The 20,688-nt window shown below is 42.6% G+C and overlaps 1 protein-coding gene across 4 annotated transcripts in view; it reads right to left on the reverse strand.

Moving 5' to 3' along the window:
• Window positions 1–3,363: 3,363 nt before the first annotated feature.
• PPIL6 (peptidylprolyl isomerase like 6) overlaps window positions 3,364–20,688 on the reverse strand; it is a 47,259-nt gene continuing 29,934 nt past the window's right edge. For all 4 annotated transcript variants that reach the window (XM_077999279.1, XM_028847022.2, XM_028847021.2 and 1 more), the window contains 2 exons: window positions 11,649–11,784; window positions 3,364–4,372 (listed from right to left, as the gene is read on the reverse strand). In XM_077999279.1, the coding sequence (XP_077855405.1) occupies window positions 4,261–4,372; window positions 11,649–11,784 (248 nt within the window). In that variant the 3' untranslated portion in view covers window positions 3,364–4,260. The remainder of the gene's footprint in view (window positions 4,373–11,648; window positions 11,785–20,688) is intronic.

Here is a 20,688-nt window from a genome sequence, read left to right on the forward strand (position 1 = left end):
ACTCAGAAAAATCACTGAAGTTTTAGAGCCAGAAGAAAGCTAGCAACTCAACTTCTGTTATTTTTTACAAATGAGGACAGTGAAAGGGTAAGTGATTTGACCATCACATTGCTGGACAGGTGGTTCTCAAACAAATATACTTCATTTAAAATATGTATAAAAACTCGGGTCTGGAATCCTGAGGTTGCCAGACTATCCATTCCTTAACAAATAACCAGCAGTGTTTGCAGTAGGGGCAAACAAATTCCTTGGATAGAATTTTAAATACTTCCCCATAGAAGAAATCTCCCCATAGAAGAAAAAATGTTTAGATATGCACTCCCTTATTCACATGGCCTAGTATAAGATACAGTGTATGTACTTGACTTTGCCATATCAGCATTTAGGGCAAGTTTAGATATATAACTTAGCATTTTGTGTAAATCATCAGAAGGCCTTTATGGTCCTATCTATAGATGTGGGAAAATCTAGAATCCCTTCTGTTTAATTAACGTATTGCAGTTTGGTTACATCAAAGTCTTACGTGTGGAGTTCGTTGGAGTAAACTTTTGAGTCTTTCTGACAACCAGTTTCTTCAACCAGGAGGTTAAACATACAAATCATTCTAGCACAGAAGTATCAGTGTGTATACTTTTTTTTTTTTTTTTTTTTTTTTGAGACGGAGTCTCGCTCTGTCGCCCAGGCTGGAGTGCAGTGGCCGGATCTCGGCTCACTGCAAGCTCTGCCTCTCGTGTTCACGCCATTCTCCTGCCTCAGCCTCCCGAGTAGCTGGGACTACAGGCGCTGCCACCTCGCCCGGCTAGTTTTTTGTATTTTTTAGTAGAGACGGGGTTTCACCGGGTTAGCCAGGATGGTCTCGATCTCCTGACCTCGTGATCCGCCCGTCTTTGGCCTCCCAAAGTGCTGGGATTACAGGCTTGAGCCACCGCGCCCGGCCTGTGTATACTTTTAAGTGCTGGTGATAAGAACCGCTGCATAGATCTGTGGTTGAGGTTTCTGCAGCCCAGAAGTGGAAAGTTAGAGTGAACAAAGGGAACATGAACTCGCCATCCTTTAGAAGACTGGCAGAGTTCTCTCTTTCTATTGCTGCTGACAAAGGGAGCTGGAATCAGTTTCTTACACCCACGCAAATATTCCAGTTCTTTCACAACATCAGATAAAATGCCTAATGCCGTTAATACATAGGTTCATCACCAGTAAGAACCGCCCTGCTGCTTGTTATTACATGAGCAACGCTTGCCATGTGTTTTAACTGGGCTCCTTGCAAAGAATCAGTTTTCATTCACCAATTGTTTTGAATCCTGGTGGCAAGCCCATCTCCCTTTTGTCTGAGAGGTCCCCAGTGTGACCTGAGGAACCTGGGCAAAGGCCCAGTGAGAGAGTCTGGAAGCTGCAGACAAATCACCCAAGTTCTCAGACTGCCCAGAAGTCTGCGAGCACATGAAGAGGGAGACTCTCCTCAGGGATTCCCAAATCTGGCTGTCAGTCATTGGAGAGCTTTCAGAAAGTCCAAGCTCTGAGGCTACACCCTGAAGATTACACATTAGTAATTTATTATTACATGTATCAAGCGCTTACAGCAGACCAGCCCTGATGGTTACACATTAGTAATTTATTATTAAATTTATCGAGCGCTTACAGCAGACCAGGTCCTCTTACAGGTTCTCTATACAAATTATTGATTCATGGAACCCTCACAACAATCCTATGTGGTAGGTACCACTGTTTCTCGGATGAAGGAATTGAGGCACAGAAAAGTTCTTGCCTGAGTTTGTGCAGCTAGGGAATGGCAGAGCCAGGATTTGAACCCTGGCAGTCTGGCTGTTAACACACATTCTTAACAGATTCTTAAGAATCTGTTAACACACATTCTTAACACTATGCTGCTCTGGGTCAATTGAGAATGTAACATAGGCGGTCTGCTTCCTCCCATCCACCTCAGGTCTTAGCATAAAGCATATGTCATATAGCAATAAAGCTGTCATAAAAATAAGCAAATGCCGGTTGTCAGGAGTTAGGGATGGCAGGGTGCAGGCGAGCGGGTGTGACTATAAAGGGGTACTGGAAGGGGATCTTTGAGGTGCTGGAAAGGTTCTATATTTTCTCTGTAGTATTGGTTACATGATTATACTCATGATAAAATGGCATACACACATTGTACCAATGTCAACTGCCTGGTTTTGATATTGTACTACCGTTTTGTAAGTGTAACCACTGGGGAAAATGGGTGAAAGATACACAGGACTGCTCTGTACTTTTTTTTGCAACTTCCTGTGAATCTATAATTATTTCAAAAGAAAAAAAAAGTCTATGCCTACTTTTGGCAAGCCCCATATCTATTAGAAGCCTGCCCCTTTAAGACTGATGTAAATAGAGATTGTTCTTGGAAGACAAACCTCATTCTGCTTAGGGTAAGAAAAGCACTCTCGGCTGGGCGTGGTGGCTCACGCCTGTAATCCCAGCACTTTGGGAGGCCAAGGTTTAGGCAGGTCACGAGGTCAGGAGATCGAGACCATCCTGGCTAACATGGTGAAACCCCGTCTCTACTGAAAATACAAAAAATTAGCCAGGCGTGGTGGCGGGCGCCTGTAGTCCCAGCTACTCAGGAGGCTGAGGCAGGAGAATGGTGCGAACCCGGAGGCAGAGCTTGCAGTAAGCCAAGATTGCGCCACTGCACTCCAGCCTGGGCGACGGAGCGAGACTCCGTCTCAAAAAATAAAAAAAAAAAGAAAAGAAAAGCCCCCTCAGTCTGGGCAGAGCAAGGGCATAGGGTAGTGGTGTAACAGGAGCTGAGCAAGGTCACCAACAGCAGAGTCAAGCACTCTGCTGACTACACTACACCATGGGGGCTGGAACCAGTTCCTTATACCTTGCAGTGATTCCCAGATGACTAGTGCCCAGCTGTCTAAATGGGAACCCTGGGGAAAGAGCTAAATGCACACAGAATCTGTGCCCCATGCCTGGGAACCCTGGGGAAAGAACCAAATAAACACAGAATCTCTGCCCGACGACTGGGAACTCTGCCTCAGTAGGTCAGGGACAATGTTAGGTTACATTTTAAAAGCTCCCCAGGTGATACGAGCTTGAGAACTTTAGACTACAGAGTAGTGATAAAGCTGAATCTCCAGTAACATCACATGAGTCAGCCACCACGGAGACTGTAACACAATCCCTTGGTTTTCACAGGGTTGGTATGGCTCAGAGAGATAAGGATGATGTTCATGTCATGTATGAAAACATCCAAAGTATAGATACCCTTTCTGAATGCTATGTATAAACAATAAAATATTAAAATGAATTGCTTTTTCTTTTGCATCATTCCTATTTGGTTACTTACCAAGTTTCTCCCGGGAGTACGTGTAGTTACAAATAAGAACATAATTTTATTACAAATGTCTTAGGCTATCAAGTATGTTGCTAAATTAAGAATTTTTTTTGTCTACAAGTAACAAAATTCTCAACCAACAGTAACATAAACACCACAATACAGGGCTCTGTTAGTCTCAGATACTAAGAAGTCCAGAGTAGGTGGTTGCTGGTATTGGTTCTGCAGCTCAAGAGATTGGGGCGGACATCTCTGCAGTAGTTGGCCGTTTTTGTTGTTTTTTTGTTTGTTTGTTTGTTTTTTTGAGACAGAGTCTCACTCTGTCGCCAGGCTGGAGTTCAGTGGCAGAATCTCGGCTCACTGCAACCTTTGCCTCCCAGGTTCAAGCGATTCTTCTGTCTCAGCTTCCCGAGTAGCTGGGACTACAGGTGCATGCCACCATGCCCAGCTAATTTTTATAGTTTTAGTAGAGACAGGGTTTCACCATGTTGGCCAGGATGGTCTCGATCTCTTGACCTCGTGATCCACCTGCCTCGGCCTCCCAAGTGCTGGGATTACAGGCATGAGCTACCGCGCCTGGCCTCGGCCTTTTCTTTATGGCCACAAGATGACAGCTGCAGCTCCAGCCTCTCCACATTCCAGACAGGATGAAGGGGAAGGGGCAGGACCACTGGCATTCTACTCCTGTCTCACTGGCCACAACCATCTCTTGTGGCCACCCGTGGCTGAGAAGGAGTCTAGGAAACTGAGTATTGTCCTTTCACAGTCTCTATGACAGGAAAGGAAGATGGGGAGGTATTGGGTGTCGATGAGGCAACCTACAGTGTCTGCCATGGCTTTCAAATTACAATTTATCAAGTACTGTTTAATTAAATCTACAAACAGCTGATCAGATACACAGTAATAAATTATCACAGAAAATATTGATATGAAAATCAAGCATAAGGATCTCCACTGTCAGTAATTCTACACATATGTATTGGTCTTTCATTCTCTGTTGGAACTAATTCTAGTTGTTTAAGCACTTCTGTTCCTTCAATCAATTGCCTACATAGGAGAAAAAAACAGAAAATTTAGTCAGTCATAAGTTTTCATATTTAACTTACATTCCGAAATGGAGTCCTACCCAGCTATAGTCAAGACTATTTCCTACAAATTAAATAAACATCAGCTCTAAGTATCTTAAACCTCTCTGGATGTGGGCACTTTGCCACACCTGCAGTACTCAGGACCATCGTCCAGGCAGCTGGCCTCCTGCTGCAGCTCTGAGCTGGCGTCCTCCATCTGCTTGGCACCTTCCCCTCTGTTCATCTCCCTGCAGTCAGGGTGACTTTTTTTTCTTTTCTTTTCTTTTCTTTTTTTTTTTTTTTTTTGAGATAGGGTCTCACTCTGTTGCCCAGGCTGGAGTGCCATGGCATGATCTTAGCTCACTACAGCCTTGACCTCCTGGCTCAAGTGATCCTTCTGCCTCAGCCTCCTGAGTAGCCAGTGCTTACAGGTGTGTGCCACTAGGCCTGGCCAATATTTTTATTTATTTATTTTTGTAGAGAAAGGATCTTGCTATTGCCAGGCTGGTCTTGAACTCCTGGCCTCAAGCAGTCCTCCCACTTTGGCCTCCCAAAGTGCTAGGATTATATGTTGTGAGCCACCACACCTGGCCAGCATGGTCTTTTAGAAACAGCAATCTGTTTTCATCTCCTTGCTCAAAACACAACAATAATATCCCATTATCCTTAGGATGAAGACCAAAAATCCCTGCCATTGCCTACCAGGGCCTGCATGGTCTATCTCCCATGGCCTCTCAGGGAGGTTGGGCCACATGCTTCCTCTTGCTCTCTGCGCCAGCCAGACTGGCTTTCAGTACCTCAAGAGCTCCACACTCCCTTCTTCCACAGCTCCTGTGTTACTCCCCAACCCCTACCCTTTGGCATGGTCACCTCCTGGTTTTCCTTCAGACCTCAGCTCAGTCGTCACTTCCTTGGGGAAGTTTCCCAGGCCACCTTGCTTATGTTAAGTTCCCTCTCTCTCCTTTAGAGAAGTTGCCAGGGTTGAAACTTTACATTTATTTGTATGCTTCTTTGACTGATTTCTGATTCTCTCATGACGGCAGGGATCATGCTTGTGCTCAGGCTCAGTGCCTAGCATAATGCCTGGCACATAGCAAGCACCTGACAACATCCACTGAGTGGATGAATGAAAGACAGCTCAAAGCCATGCTAGTTTCGACCGATGTGGTTACTCATGCCTGTAATCTCAACACTTTGGGAGGCCAAGGTAGGCGGACTGCCTGAGCACAGGAGTTCGAGACTAACCTGGGGACAACATGGTGAAACCCTGTCTCTATTAAAATACCAAAAATTAGCTGGGCTTGGTGGTGCACACGTGTAATCCCAGCTGCTCGGGAGGCTGAGGCAGGAGAATTGCTTCAACCTAGGAGGTAGAGGTTGCAGTGAACTGAGTTTGCACCACTGCATTCAGCCTGGGCCATAGAGTGAGACTCATCTCAAAAAAATAATAATAAAATAAAATTTAAAAAAATAAAAAATAAAGCCATGCTAGTTTAGATCTCCATAGACACTTGCTGGCCATGAGCTAGAACTTTCTGGGGAGTGGAGCTAGACTTCTGATGGTTCTTTCAATTAAAAGAGGGCAGAGAGACAGGCCAAGACATAGGACTGGTGCCCTCTTGCCAGTGCTTGGGCTGGGACAGTGGCTGAGGGGAAGGGTGCAACTTCCATCTCATGAACCTTTACAGGGGCATGGTCGGTGCCAACACCAACTGTACTCTAGCCCTCTCTTTGCCTTTGGGATCTGTTTTTGCCATCCAAAAAAAAAAAAAAAACCACGACACAGGACAATACAAGATATGTTCCGAGGATGAAGGGCAGAGGATAAATAGATTCATTTCTGTCCAAAGACAGTACGAAGCCTGTTCTCCAACAAGACAAGATAAGCAAAGGCACAGAGACTGTTCTTGGGGTGATGGTACTATGGCCTGGTTGCAGCTTGGCTGCTAGTCTACAAATTGCGTCCAAATTACATTTCCAGCTCTGACTCAGCTTGAATATCCACCTCCTGGGATGCCACCAACTGGCTATCCTATAGGTATCCTAATATGAAACTTGTCCAACTTGAACTCATGATCTTCTCTCCCAAATCCTCCTCCTTATAGTCTCCATCTTAGTGAATGGTACCACCCCTCCAATCAGTTCCCAAATCGTAGGAGTTATTCTAGACCTGCACTGCCCAGTATGGTCGCCACTAGCTACACGTGGCTATTTAAACTTAATTATAGGCTGGGAGTTGCAGTGGTTCACACCTGTAATCCCAGCACTTTGGGAGGCTGAGGCAGGCGGATCACTTGAGGTCAGGAGTTCGAGACTAGCTTGGCCAACATGGTGAAACCCCATCTCTACTAAAAATACAAAAATTAGCTGGACATGGTGGTGCATGCCTGTAATCCCAGCTACTTGGGAGGCGGAGGCATGAGAATTGCTTGAACCTGGGAGGCAGAGGTTGCAGTGAGCTGAGATTGCACCACTGCACTCCAGCCTGGGTGACAGAGTGAGACCCTGTCTCAAAAACAAAACAAAACAAAACAAAACAAAACAAAAACAAAAACAAAAACCCCGCCTTAATTAGAATTAAATATAGTTCGTTAGTCACACTAGCCACATTTCAAATGCCTAGTGGCCACATGTGGCCAGTGGCTGTCATACTAGGTCCTGCAGACTACAGGACATTTCCATCATCACAGAGAGTTCCACTGGACAGTGTTGGTCTGGACTCCTCTCAGGCCCTCACCCCCGACTCTAACTTCTTTTTTTTTTGAGACAGAGTCTTACTCTGTCGCCAGGCTGGAGTGCAGTGGCGCAATCTCGGCTCACTACAACCTCTGCCTCCCAGGTTCGAGCATTCTCCTGCCTCAGCCTTCTGAGCAGCTGTAATTACAGGCACCTGCCACCACGCCCGGCTAACTTTTTGTATTTTTAGTAGAGACAGGATTTCACCATGTCGGCCAGGATGGGCTCGATCTCCTGACCTCGTGATCAGCCCACCTCAGCCTCCCAAAGTGCTTCTTGACTCTTAACTTCTCAATGTCTTGAGTTTGTCCGCTTATCGCCTGCTCATCTGTACTGCTGGCGCTTTAAAGCAGGACTTCATTTATAGCCTATTATAACCATAGCTTCTTAAGTGGTCTTGCTACTTCCTTTTCATTCTTTGCCAAATCATTCCTCACTTCTGCTAAAGAGATTTTTTTCTTCAAAATGAGAAGCTGGTTGTGTTGCTCACAATGTAAAATTCTCCCATGGTCCCCATCACCTTTGGGTGAGGCTTGTGCTCAGCAGCATGGCACCCGTGGTCCGCTGGGAGCTGGACCCTTGCTGACCCTTTTTTTTTCTTTTCTTTTCTTTTTTTTTTTGAGATGGAGTCTCGCTCTGTTGCCCAGGCTGGAGTGCAGTGGCCAGTTATCAGCTCACTGCAAGCTCTGCCTCCCGGGTTGACGCCATTCTCCTGCCTCAGCCTCCTGAGTAGCTGGGACTACAGGCGCCCGCCACCTCGCCCGGCTAGTTTTTTGTATTTTTTAGTAGAGACAGGGTTTCACCGGGTTAGCCAGCATGGTCTCGATCTCCTGACCTCGTGATCCACCCGTCTCGGCCTCCCAAAGTGCTAGGATTACAGGCTTGAGCCACCGCTCCTGGCCAGCTGACCTCTTATCTAGCCTCCACCCTCTCCATTCTCCCCTAGGCACTAAGCTCTGCCCAGACCAGATGACTTGTAGATAAGATGCTCTCTTACTCCTCAGGGCCTCTCTGCAAAAGCTCTTCAATTTTCCTAAAATTGATTTGACTCATTGTAATTTCTAGCTTCTCTATCTGGCTAACTTCTACGTGACTTTTCACTCCTCAACTCACCTTCTCATGACACTTTCCATGACCCCCTCCCACCTTACGAGTCTCTTAAAATGAAATAATTCCCCCTCCAACTAACCCCCCTCTACCATGGGTGCATGTGAATGGAGAGCTTACAGGCTTGTTTTGTGATATTCTTTCTCTACGAGCCCACTGGGCCAGCCATGCTCTGTGGATTGCTACAGTCGTTCCTGAAGGACATTCCCAGTATCATCCATCTGAGGGATCATGTGCCTGTCTTGGATGAGATCTCTCTGGACCTTGCTAACCATGTCTGGGCTTCCAAAAGCTCAGACATACCTGGGGATACTGAGAGATGATAGGGAAGAGGCAGCTCTACAACTGGGAAGGAAGGTATCCCTGAAGGAGCTCTATTTCATTAGTTTAAATAGATTATCTAGTTGCCTATTATGTTTTACCTTTCTGCTTCTCCCTTAGCGTTCTGTAAGGTCTTGTTTAAATATTCCAGCCCAGCCTCCACTGTGATTTGGAGACTTTTTTTTTTTTTTTTTTTTTTTTAATTTTGGAGATTTAAGGAATACACTGAGATCCTACTTGAGGCAGGATAGCAGAATAGAAGGAGGGCAGTGCCTCCCTGAGGCTACAGTGACGATGATAAAAATTAGAGATTTCCCCAAGAGGAAGGTGGATCATAGAGAACAGGAACCATCAAAAGGAGACCGAGTGCTCTCCACTCCATTGCCACCCTGTAAGGCTCTGTGTTCACTTTGGTGAAAGGAGTTGGAGTTGGAGGGTGTTTTCTTACCCATCTCCCAATGCACCCTTTACACGGTTTGCATAGCCCATGTCTCACTGTCACATAGCTATTGGCTATTTGACTTATTTTTCATAACATACTGTAAGCTCCCTGAAGAGCAGGGATTGTACACTGTCACTCTTTTTCCCCAGCACTGAGTACCATGAATGGCATACTGCAGGTGCCTAACAAAATTCTGTTTGAATGAGTTGAGAAAACAGCAGAAGTGAAGGCTGAACAAAGGATGTGGGGCCAGAGAGTGGAGGACCTGGAATGCCACTCTAGACTTCAGGCTGTGCAGATGTGAAGATGGTAATGGAGGCACTAAAAGTTTTAAAGTAGTCATGTTTGTGTTTGAGAAAGGTACCTTTAGCTGAGATATAAAGGATCACCAGGAAGTTGGTAGAGGATAGAGACTGTCAGCAATATGACAGAGATTTAAATGATCCAAGAAATGTTATTTGGATTTAAATGATCCAATAAATGTTATCTGGATTTAAAACTATTTTTTTTTTTTTTGAAACGGAGTCTTACTCTGTTGTCAGACTGGAGTGCAGTGGTGCAATCTCGGCTCACTACAACCTCCACCTGCCGGGTTCAAGCAATTCTCCTGCCTCAGCCTCCTGAGTAGCTGGGACTACAGGTGTGCGCCTCCATGCCCAGCTAATTTTTGTATTTTTAGGAGAGATGGGGTTTCACCATGTTGGCCAGGCTGGTCTCGAACTCCTGGCCTCATGATCTGCCCACCTTGGCCTCCCAAAGTGCTGGGATTACAGGTGTGAGCCACTGCATCTGGCCTTAAAACTAATTTAATAATGCATTTTCAAACTCAGAATACAATTTATTTGGGACCAGGGAAAACTTAAGTCATTATTTTATGTTATGCATCTATTAATGTAATGTTATCTCTTTAAAGATATCCTATGGATGAAAATACACTTTCTATTTTTTCAACCTGGAAGTATCACAGAAAGCATTACATGAAAGGACTTATTGTAGTTAAAATGAACACTGGCATGAAATTCCAGGTGCTGGAGCATCAGTAATTATCCCTATGGAGTGGGTGGAACAAATCTAACAGTTATTCAGAAAAATCCAAACACTTTACACTATCTCAGGGAAGATGAAGTAAGCCCTGCCTCATATTCATTCAGTAATTAAAGAGAGATATGAAACACTGGAGTGATGAAAAGTATTTCCATCATCCATTTTAGGTCCACAGGCCTTTAAGCATCTTGCTAACAATATTCTAATAATAACTATTACCTGTGATGTTTCCATATTTAAAATCGTTCAGTAAAAATAGTTACATGTAACTTGACTACTTTTCATCTACCTCTTCATGATGTACATGGACAATTAATTAAATGACTTCACCTCTTCACTTCTACATATTAGTATATCTATATTATTAAGCACTGTGGTATGATTCATAGTAATAAAGAATTGATAATATCCTTAAGGCTGAAGACTGATAGGTGGATAGAGACACAGAAAGAATATTATTATGACTATGCCTAAATGGTTTCTGTTTTTATTTTTTTATTTTGTCTTATATATATTTTTTTGAGGTAGGGTCTCATTCTGTTGCCCAGGCTGGAGTAGAGTGGTACAATCATGGCTCCCAGGCTCAAGCAATCCTCCCACCTAAACTTCGTCAGTAGCTGGGACTACAGGCACATACCACCATACCCAGCTAATTTTATTTATTTATTATTTTATTTATTTATTTATTTTTTGAGACAGATCTTGCTCTGTCGCCCAGGATGGAGTGCAGTGCACTCACTGCAACCTCTGTCATTGCAACCTCTGTCTCCCGGGTTCAAGCAATTATCCTGCCTCAGCCTCCCAAGTAGCTGGGACTACAGGTGCACGCCACCAGGCCTGGCTAAATTTTTGTATTTTTAGTAGAGACGGGGTTTTGCCATATTGGCCAGGCTGGTCTCGAACTCCTGGCCTCAAGTGATCTGCCTGCCTCAGCCTCTCAAAATGCTGGGATTATAGGTGTGAGCCACTGCACCCGGCCTATTTATTTATTTTTGAGACAGAGTCTTGCTCTGTCACCTAGGCTGGAGTGCAGTGGCATGATCTTGGTTCACTGCAACCACCTCCCATGTTCATGTGATTCTCCTGCCTCAGCCTCTGGAGTAGCTGGGATTACAGGCACACACTACCATGCTTAACTAATTTTTATATTTTTAGCAGAGACGGGGTTTTACCATGTTGGGCAGGCTGCTCTGGAACTCCTGGCCTTAAGTAATTCACCTGCCTTGGTCTGCCAAAGTGCTGAGATTACAGGCATGAGCCACCATGCCCGCCCAGCTAATTTTTAATTTTTTTGTAGAGATGGGATCTCACTGTGTTGCCCAGGCTGGTCTTGAACTCCTGGGCTCAAGCAATTCCCGACCTCAACCTCCAAAAGTGCTGTGATTACAAGCCTGAGCCACTGTGTCTGGCCATTTTCTGTGTTTTTATAGATAGCAAACTTCTTTGCAAAATATTTCTTAAATACTTTTGTCTCTATTTGTATTATTTTTGCATTTAAGCCCTATTTTTAGCTACCTATACACTATATACAATACTTATCCAAATATTTTTAAATGACATTTTTACAGGTGTGAATATTATATAGACAGATCCACAATATACATACCCAAAAGCCACAAATTTTCTATCTAGATAAGGAGTTGCTTGCAGTGTGATATAGAATTGTGACCCGTTGCTGTGACGGCCTTTGTTGGCCATTCCAAGTACTCCTCTTTTATTATGAGGAACTGAAAAGTTTTCATCTGGGAAAGACAATAATCAGTAGGTCATTAGCACATTTCTATTATCTCAATTTATTGTAACATATAAGGAACAAATAGAACCCTTGGTAACACTCTCAATCATATTTATCAATGGATTCCAAATTGTAAATACTCTATTTATTTCAAATTACTTTCAAACATTCAAATGGGCTGTTAAAAAAAATAAACTGTAAAACCTCATTAGAACTATTGGAGCATTCAGTTTTAGTTTGTCTTTACCATAAACAAGTGTGCTAAGAAAATTAATAATGTACAAGGAAATATATACAGTATTCTAATTAAGAATAAAGGTCAGCAAACTTTCTCGTGCTGTTTTGGTATTTCTTTCAAACTGCCACCACGCTCATTAAAAACACCACCTCTGAGAAGTCTTTCGTGGATCTGACCTTTCCCCTGAACCCCAAGCATCTTACACATAGTTCTTGGACAGTCCTTATAACACTCTATGTAATTATTGGTTTACATGACGTTTCTTCTCTAGTAGGTGAAGGTAGGAACCGTGTCTCCTCGTGGCTTTGGCTCCAGGCTTCCTAGCACATTGATTGGCATAAGTGTGGCCCTAAATGTTTGGGCAGATTTCCATTCCATGTACTTTCCCATTCCATGTAGTTTTAAAATGTTGATGATGAAAGGAAATTAATTATGTTTATTTTTAGTAATCTTCAAATAAATTTTAATCTGAAACCTTGTTTGGATCGACCAAGATTTTGTGGAAAGCAATAGCTATTTTAGCGTAAGATTTTGAAGTAAAAGGAGTTGTATGGTGATTATCAGGCAACCAATTTGAAGACGTACCATTCCCAGCTTTGCCTCCAAGTTCAAATACACAGAATGAAATAATGGATGAGAAATTCAGTGAAAATTTTCATTCAGTAACTTCATAAATTTCTGAGAATAACTGAGAAATATGAATATTAACTGTCTATAAGATTTTATTAAACTACAATTGCTGTTACTATTTTAAGTTTCAAAACTAAGCAAACTAAGTGATTAAGCCATACCTGGGGTAGTTTCTTTCAGCCTGTTAAGTTGAAAACTGAATAAAGACCCCTGAAACCTTATGAAATGCTAATGAGGCATTTTTGAACAAATAAGTCTATATAATTACGCTGATGCTCCTTATTCATTTCAGTGAAATAAAGAAAAAAGCTCATTAATTTCACAGAAGGCCGGGCGCGGTGGCTCAAGCCTGTAATCCCAGCACTTTGGGAGGCCGAGACGGGCGGATCACAAGGTCAGGAGATCAAGACCATCCTGGCTAGCACGGTGAAACCCCGTCTCTACTAAAAAATACAAAAAACTAGCCGGGCGAGGTGGTGGGCGCCTGTAGTCCCAGCTACTCGGGAGGCTGAGGCAGGAGAATGGCGTAGACCCGGGAGGCGGAGCTTGCAGTGAGCTGAGATCTGGCCACTGCACTCCAGCCTGGGCGACCAAGCTAGACTCCGTCTCAAAAAAAAAAAAAAAAAATTTCACAGAAAATTGCATGAAATGGAAATCTGCCCACAGCAAAGATTCAGAGTTTTAATAGAATGGTATTTGTCATTGCTTCTACATATTCTGATTTATTTTTCTTAAATTCTGTAAAAATTGGGAAGAAAATTGATAGAGTTGTAACATTTTTATCAAAAATTTTGTGATTGTGGGAAATTTTAAAGCAGTTAATCATAATACCTATCAAAAAAATTGGTACCTATGTGAAAGCCCATGTATAAAATAGTTCAAAAAGTGCCTAGAGCAGCCAGGCACAGTGCCTCACACCTGTAACCCCAGCACTTTGGGAGGCCAAGGTGGGTGGATCGCTTGAGCCCAGGAGTTCAAGACCAGTCTGGCCAACATGGCAAAATCCCATCTCTACTAAAAACACAAAAATTAGCTGGGCATGGTGGTGCATGCCTGTAATCCCAGACACTTAGGAGGCTGAGGCACAAGAATCGCTTGAACCCAGGAGGTGGAGGTTGCAGTGAGCTGAGATTGCGCCAATGCACTCCAGTCTGGGTGACAGAGAGAGACTCAGTCTCAAAAAAAAAAAAAAAAAAAAAAAAAAAAAAAAAATTCCTAGAGCCCTCTCTCTCATCTCCTGAACACATTTATTTAGGAGAGCATGGAAATCCTTAGAGACAATTTGAGAAGCATTGCTATAAAGGGACAGAATAAATTATATTTTTAAAAGGTGCAGGTAGTCGCTGACTTAGAAACTTAAAAATGTATGGACCTGAAAAAAAGTGTGAAAACTAAATGACTATGTGTGGATTCTCTAAGTCCAGAATGTGTATGTGAATCTTAAGAACCTGAGGCTATGCTACTTCCAGTCAGGCAGTAATGCCAGGGCCTACGGAAACCACTCAGTGGTCATGCCATAACTGGCCTACTTGGCATGATCTTGTATGCATCAAATAAAATGATGTGTAAGAAAGAACCATTAACTCTAACTAGCTTTGCAGACATAAAGTATTACAAGAGTAATTTACATGTTCTTTTGTTCTGCCGTGTCTCTCCGACTCAACTCTTTAACCGTCTGCTCACCTCGGTATTTCTTGATCTTCCCAACCCCTCTGCTTTCCTTCTGCCTCTTTTCACTTCTCTTCAAGCTTCCATAAAGCTCTAAAATTCAAGAGCTATAATTTTAATTTAAATCAAATTTAATTTTTTTAGAGAAGGCATTGTGCTAGTTGTCCAGACTGGTCTTGAACTCCTGGGCTCAAGGGCTCCTGTCTCAACCTCCTGAGTAGCTGGGACTACAGGTGTGTGCTACCACACCTGGCTAGCTATAATTTTTTTTTTTTTTAATTATTTACTAATGTAAAGTTTCCTGATTTTTTTTCTAATAGTAAATTTTTGGTACATTTCATTTAACACTTAAAACATTAAGTTGCTTTATACTTCCATGATAACAAAATGCACAAACAGCACTGCTGAAGGCGGCTGAGCCTCTTCAGGTTTAAATAGAGTGAAAGCCCCCATAGAGGAATTTTTGTCCTCTTTGTTTGGTGAGGAGTGAGGCCACTGGTCAGTAAATAGGTTTGATTCAAGCCTATTTTCTCCTGAGTGTTTCTGCCAGGGATAAAGTATGAGTGGGAACAACCTACACAGAAACCAATAGCTGAAACTTGCCTAAGTAGAAGGAGCCTATTTATTTAGGACTTTAAAAGTTGTGATTCAAAACAAAGCAAAACAGACTTTCCCTAGGTTAAAAAAAAATTAACTCGTTTATAAAATAATAATCTAATTAAATGATACATTATTTATTGCATTATTTTTGTGTTAAGCTTAATAAAAGTGAATTTTGTGGTTGCAGTTTTTCGCAGCCCCGGTTTTAATTCTGCATCTCATGGAAATAGGACCCCATGAGAGAAATGTGGAGGAAGGACTGGCTGGCGGCTGCCTTCACATTCCCGGGCAGGTGAAGGGATGAGGGAGACAGACCCATGCCTTAGCTGTTCTGAGGACTACCCGTGCTCTCACTTTCACAGTTACTCATCTTTCCTTCTGGAACATCTCTCCTTCCCACTTGATTGCTTCCTGGATTTTTTATAATTTTATGCTACCAGATCAACCGAATAATAAACACTTCACTGAACGCACTGGGACTCCATGGGCACAGTGAGGACAGCAAACACTCTATCTGGAGACCAAATACTACAACAGTCTGAGGAAGGGGCGGGGGATAATCAGCAGAGACTCAGGGGGGTCTAGGGGGTCAGGCGAGGAGATGAGTGAACAGATCAATCCCCTACTGGACAGGAGGCCTATGTTCCATCTGAGGCTGTGCCTCCAAGCACAAAGTATTTGGGTGCTCTGATAATGGCTGTGGGGTGGAGAGGTACAGTGGATTCTCATCAGGGATTGGGGCCAGGAGAGTCCTTTCCCCATCTGCAATGTGTTGCTACAGATGCAACTCAAAGCTTCTCTGTGCCTCCGCGCCCAACTTTCCCGGCAGCTATTCTTTCTTTTCCCACGGCACTCAGTTCCTTCCTCTCTAACAGCAACTGGCACAGCACCTGTAGTTGATCTGTTTTAACATCTGCCTGCACAAAACCACTACAAGCCTTCAGAGTAGAAACTCGGTTATACCATCTTTGTTGCCACAGGCCCTAGCACCATGTGGAAACCTACCTTGGAGTTTAGTATTTTATGAATGACTAAAGGAATGGTGTCACTTGCATGCTTTCATTTGATAAAGCTGTCTGCAGGAATTTGGAAGGAAAGTAGCTATTACTTTTCCCTTTCACTGTGGCCATCGATTCAATAAAGATATCTTTTCGGCCGGGCGCGGTGGCTCTTGCCTGTAATCCCGGCACTTTGGGAGGCCAAGGTGGGTAGATCACGAGGTCAGGAGTTTGAGACCAGCCTGACCACCACGGTGAAACCCCATCTCTACTAACACCACAAAAAAATCAGCTGGGCATGGTGGCACGCATCTGTAATCCCAGCTGCTCAAGAGGCTGAGGCAGGAGAATCACTTGAACCCGGGAGGTGGAGGTTGCAATAAGCCGAGATCATGCCATTGCACTCCAGCATGGGTCACAGAGAGAGACTCCATCTCAACAACAACAACAACAACAACAACAACAAAATATATATATATATATATTTTTTTCCAGAACGTTTTCATTGTATTAAAATATAGACACAAAAAGCCACAGAAAACTAATGTATAAAGTTATTATAAGGCAAATACCCTTTTAACTACTACTCAGGCCAAGAAAAGAAACTTTGCCGGCCTCTGCCCAAAGTTCCTTGTCAAGCCCCTCTCTCACCCAGAAGGAACCGTTCCCCCGAATTTTATATAACTATGCACTTAATGTTTCCTTACAGTTTTAACATCCAAATATGTATCCTTAAGCACTACAGCCTTTCCCATTTAAAAAAATTGGTTATGCGTTTTCAGTCTCTTTTAATCTGCAGGTTCTTGCCTCCATCTCTTTCTTTTCCTTACATTTATCTATTACTAATGAACCTCAGCTGTTTAACCTCGAGAATTTCTCCCAGTCTGCAGTCTGTTGATTGCACACATGGTACATTCCAGCATGTTGCTCTGTCCTTTGTCCTGTCAGTTCTGCTAAAATACTTGTTTTGAAAATGCACATTTGCTTCAACTTGATGTATACATTAGGGAAAGCCTTGTGCATTATGAATTTCGCCCCCACTTACATTCTTCCACCATGAGAAACACTAGGGAAATGAAAACTGCATTCAGCTACATGGAGCCACATGGGAACACACACACCTCAGATATCTACCAGCTGCTCTGGAGCTGTGCTGAGCCTCTCCTACCCACATCTAGGGTTCCGCCACTTCAAAATTGCTCAAAAGCTGCAACTCTTCCCATGCCCACCTTCACGAACTTCAGGTCTTTTACAAGGTATGTATGTTTCGTGACCATTTAACATATGTAAAACTGTATTGCTGGGTTTTTGGGGTTACTATCCTGTTTTTTAATGCCATCAAGAAAGTTTTTCTTAAACCTCATTTTCACAATAAACTCAGTGGTTTTTATTGTACAATGCTGCAAAGTGTAGATTTTTTTGGTTTGTGTTTTGTTTTTCGAGGCAGGGTCTCACTCTGTCACCCAGGATGGAGTCCATCATGGCTCCATGACCATGATGATCATGACTCACTGCAGCCTTGGACCTCTCCAGCTTGAGATCCTCCTACCTCAACCTACCAAGTAGCTCGGACCGCAGGTGCATGCCACCATGCCCAGCTATTTTTTTTTTTTTTTAAGAGATGGGATCTCGTTATGTTACCCTGGCTGGTTTTGAACTCCTGGGCTCAAGCAATCCTCCCACTTCAGCCTCCCAAAGTGCTGGGATTACAAGCATGAGACACCAGGTCTGGCCAAAGTGTGGAGATTTTTTAGGAACACATATGTTGCATTACAACAGAACCGACTGTATATCTTGCAAATTGGCAGCTGAGTCCAGAGGCTTAATCAGACTCATATTATTTGGTAGTGTGTTCTTTCAACAGAAGCCTCATCATGTCTGGTTGTCTCTGTTTTTGTGAAATTAGCAGACTGATGCAGCAAATGCTAAGACCCATTATTTCACTGGGGGCAGCAAAATGGTGACATTCCAATTCTATTATTTCCTTTTCACTTATCAGTGGCAATACTTTTATAAAGAGATGTTTCCCCTTATCTACAATTTAGTACAGTTCACATAGGAAAGGTGGGTACTTGATTCTTTCCCTATACTTCCCACTTTTCATGATAAATTCATTTCCTAGTATTCCTCCAAAGGTAACCCATTAGCCTTTATTTGATAATATAATTATAAACTCACAGATTCGAAATATTTGTTGGGTTTTGATCAAATGCAATTACTATTGTTTGTGAAGCTCAAATTACTCCATCTTTGGTCAGTGAGACCCTCTTCAAATTGGCTCCTGAGGCCTGTTGACATGATCCCAGTAATCTTTCAGAAAAGAAATCTCTGCACTTTGCAGCATTGTACAACAAAGGCCACTTCTGCTATCTAATAGAACATGAGGTTCCAGGCTCATTTTGTAGATTTCCTCCCGGAGATCTGGCATCTGCCATTTCTCCCACAGACTCTGGTTTCTTTAAGTGAGAAATGACATTTCAAAGCAACAATCTAAATTCTAGGACTACCCATTGCTACTGAGTTGTGGTCATTGTTTATAGACCTTTTCAGTGAATAGAGCTATATATATAGACATTTGATACTTCTTGAGTTTAAAGTCATGTTCAGGACTATAGAATATTCTTATTAGCCTCTATTATATTTCATCTCTATCTTCTTTCTTCCACATTGAGAATCCTGATTCTCAAGGACAAAGAAAATGATGAAATTTGAATATTCCATAATTACTCAATGACTTTATCCCACATTACATATACAACAGTCTCAAAATAACAATACTAAAAATACCATCACCAGTGTACTTTACTGAGATTAACTAAAAAATAAAACTTGTATATATTCATTTTCTTCTATTTTTTAAATAGACGATATCTCCACTGCCCAAGCATATCATCATTACACAGCATACTCTCACCCTTTGAGATGGGGTCTTGCTATGTTGCCCAGGCTGGTCTCAAGCTCCTGGGCTCAAGCAATCCTCCTGCCTCAGCCTCCCAAGTAGGTGGGACTAACGGTGCATGCTGCCATACCTGGCATACTCCTCACTGAATATGGTAAAATCACAAATAATAATATGATTAATCCTCACCACCAGTTGTGTCAAGGTCTCTCCTATTATTAATATTTGGTTGTGTGAAATTCATTCTACGGCAGATTCTGCAGAAAGGGCTAATGGCAACACTATTCCCTGAAGTCTTCCATGTTGATAAACCTGTGTGCCCTTTATAATTCAACATCAGTTTGACTGGATATAAAATCCTTGCTCACGTTTCCTTTGCTTGAGTTCATAAATATATTATTCCACTTTCTTCTAGTATAAAGTGTTGCTGTCGAAGAATATGATAATCTAATTTTCTTTCCCTTATAAATCACTTGTTCTTTTTGCCTAGATGTCCAAATAATTTTTCAATGTCCAATAATGTTATGAACAAATAAGTCTTGGTGTTGGTTGTTCTGCTTCAAATTGTCAGGTTCATGGTATGCATTTTCAATAAGTGGTTTCAATTTTTTACAGATACTTTTATTTGAGGTATAAACATTTTCACTTGAGATATATAAATATTTTTACTTACAGTATAAACATATGCTTGAGGTATACACAATTGTCAAAATGCATCAAACATCTAAGATATATGTGTTTTATTAAAATTTAATAAATATATCTTTGATGTTCAGTTTTATGCTGTATAATCATCTTCATGGTTGCTGGATTTGTCATGAACATTCCCAGGATAGAGAGTTCTATCTTCTGGCTTATCTGAGAAATCTCACTACCATCCCCCCGACCTCCTAACTAACAACAGTGATCTTCAAATCCTAAACCCCTACTTGTTAAATGGAACTCTCCCCAACTTAACGGATTCCACTTGAAACCCCTGCCACCATTACCTGGACCTGGGAAATTGGGTATCTATATCTCCAGTGCACTAATGATTCTATCTTTTGCATTCACTGTTGTGTTCATGCCACAAGAGCGGAAGCCTCCCTGTGATGCTCTGATTCAACTTTAGTTGCCACATTCCCAAGGCCACAGCAAGGTAAATGGGATTCCACTTCTAAGGGAAGAGACCACATATGGTGCCTTCTGGATCAGAACATATAAGGGAAAAACAACTGCCTAGTCTGGGAAGGTGGGAGTACTGTCCCCTTCTGGAAAACAAAGAGTGTCCCGCCACCCCCATTGGAACAGGGGAAATATATCTCTATAGACACAACTTCGCAGCATAAATACCACACCCCGTAGGGCTTCTGTTTGTGCCCCAACTGGCTCATTTTTGTTTGTGGCATGAATGGAAAGAAGTTACAACCTGAACTGCTCCCAACTCCCTAGGGAGTCACCTGTTCTCTTAGGAGCAGTTTTCCTTTGTATATCAAAAACTTGGAACAGAGGTGAATGTATACTGGCCACTCTTGCCCCTCCAGGAGTCACTGTCTGTAACCCCATAACACCGAAGAATACCGGAAGTAAGTGAGTAATAGGAGTAATTCTGGCAGGAATTGGCAGTGACAGGACTAGCAGCACCCTGAGGCAGCTTTGCCTACCATGCGTCAACTCTAATGAACTTGACTCAATTTAGAATCCTTAGCCACCAACACAGGTCAGGTATTAAAGGGAATTCAAGAGTCCTTAGGCTCTTTGGCAAACGCAGTTCTCGATAACAGACTAGCATTGGATTATTTACAGGATGAACACAGTGGAGTCTGTGTAGTTATTAATAAAACCTGCTGAACATATTTTAACAACTCTAGACAAGTTGAGATTAACATTCAAAAGATC

Source organism: Macaca mulatta, chromosome 4 (assembly GCF_049350105.2).
Source record: "Macaca mulatta isolate MMU2019108-1 chromosome 4, T2T-MMU8v2.0, whole genome shotgun sequence".
Taxonomy (NCBI): Eukaryota; Metazoa; Chordata; class Mammalia; order Primates; family Cercopithecidae; genus Macaca; species Macaca mulatta.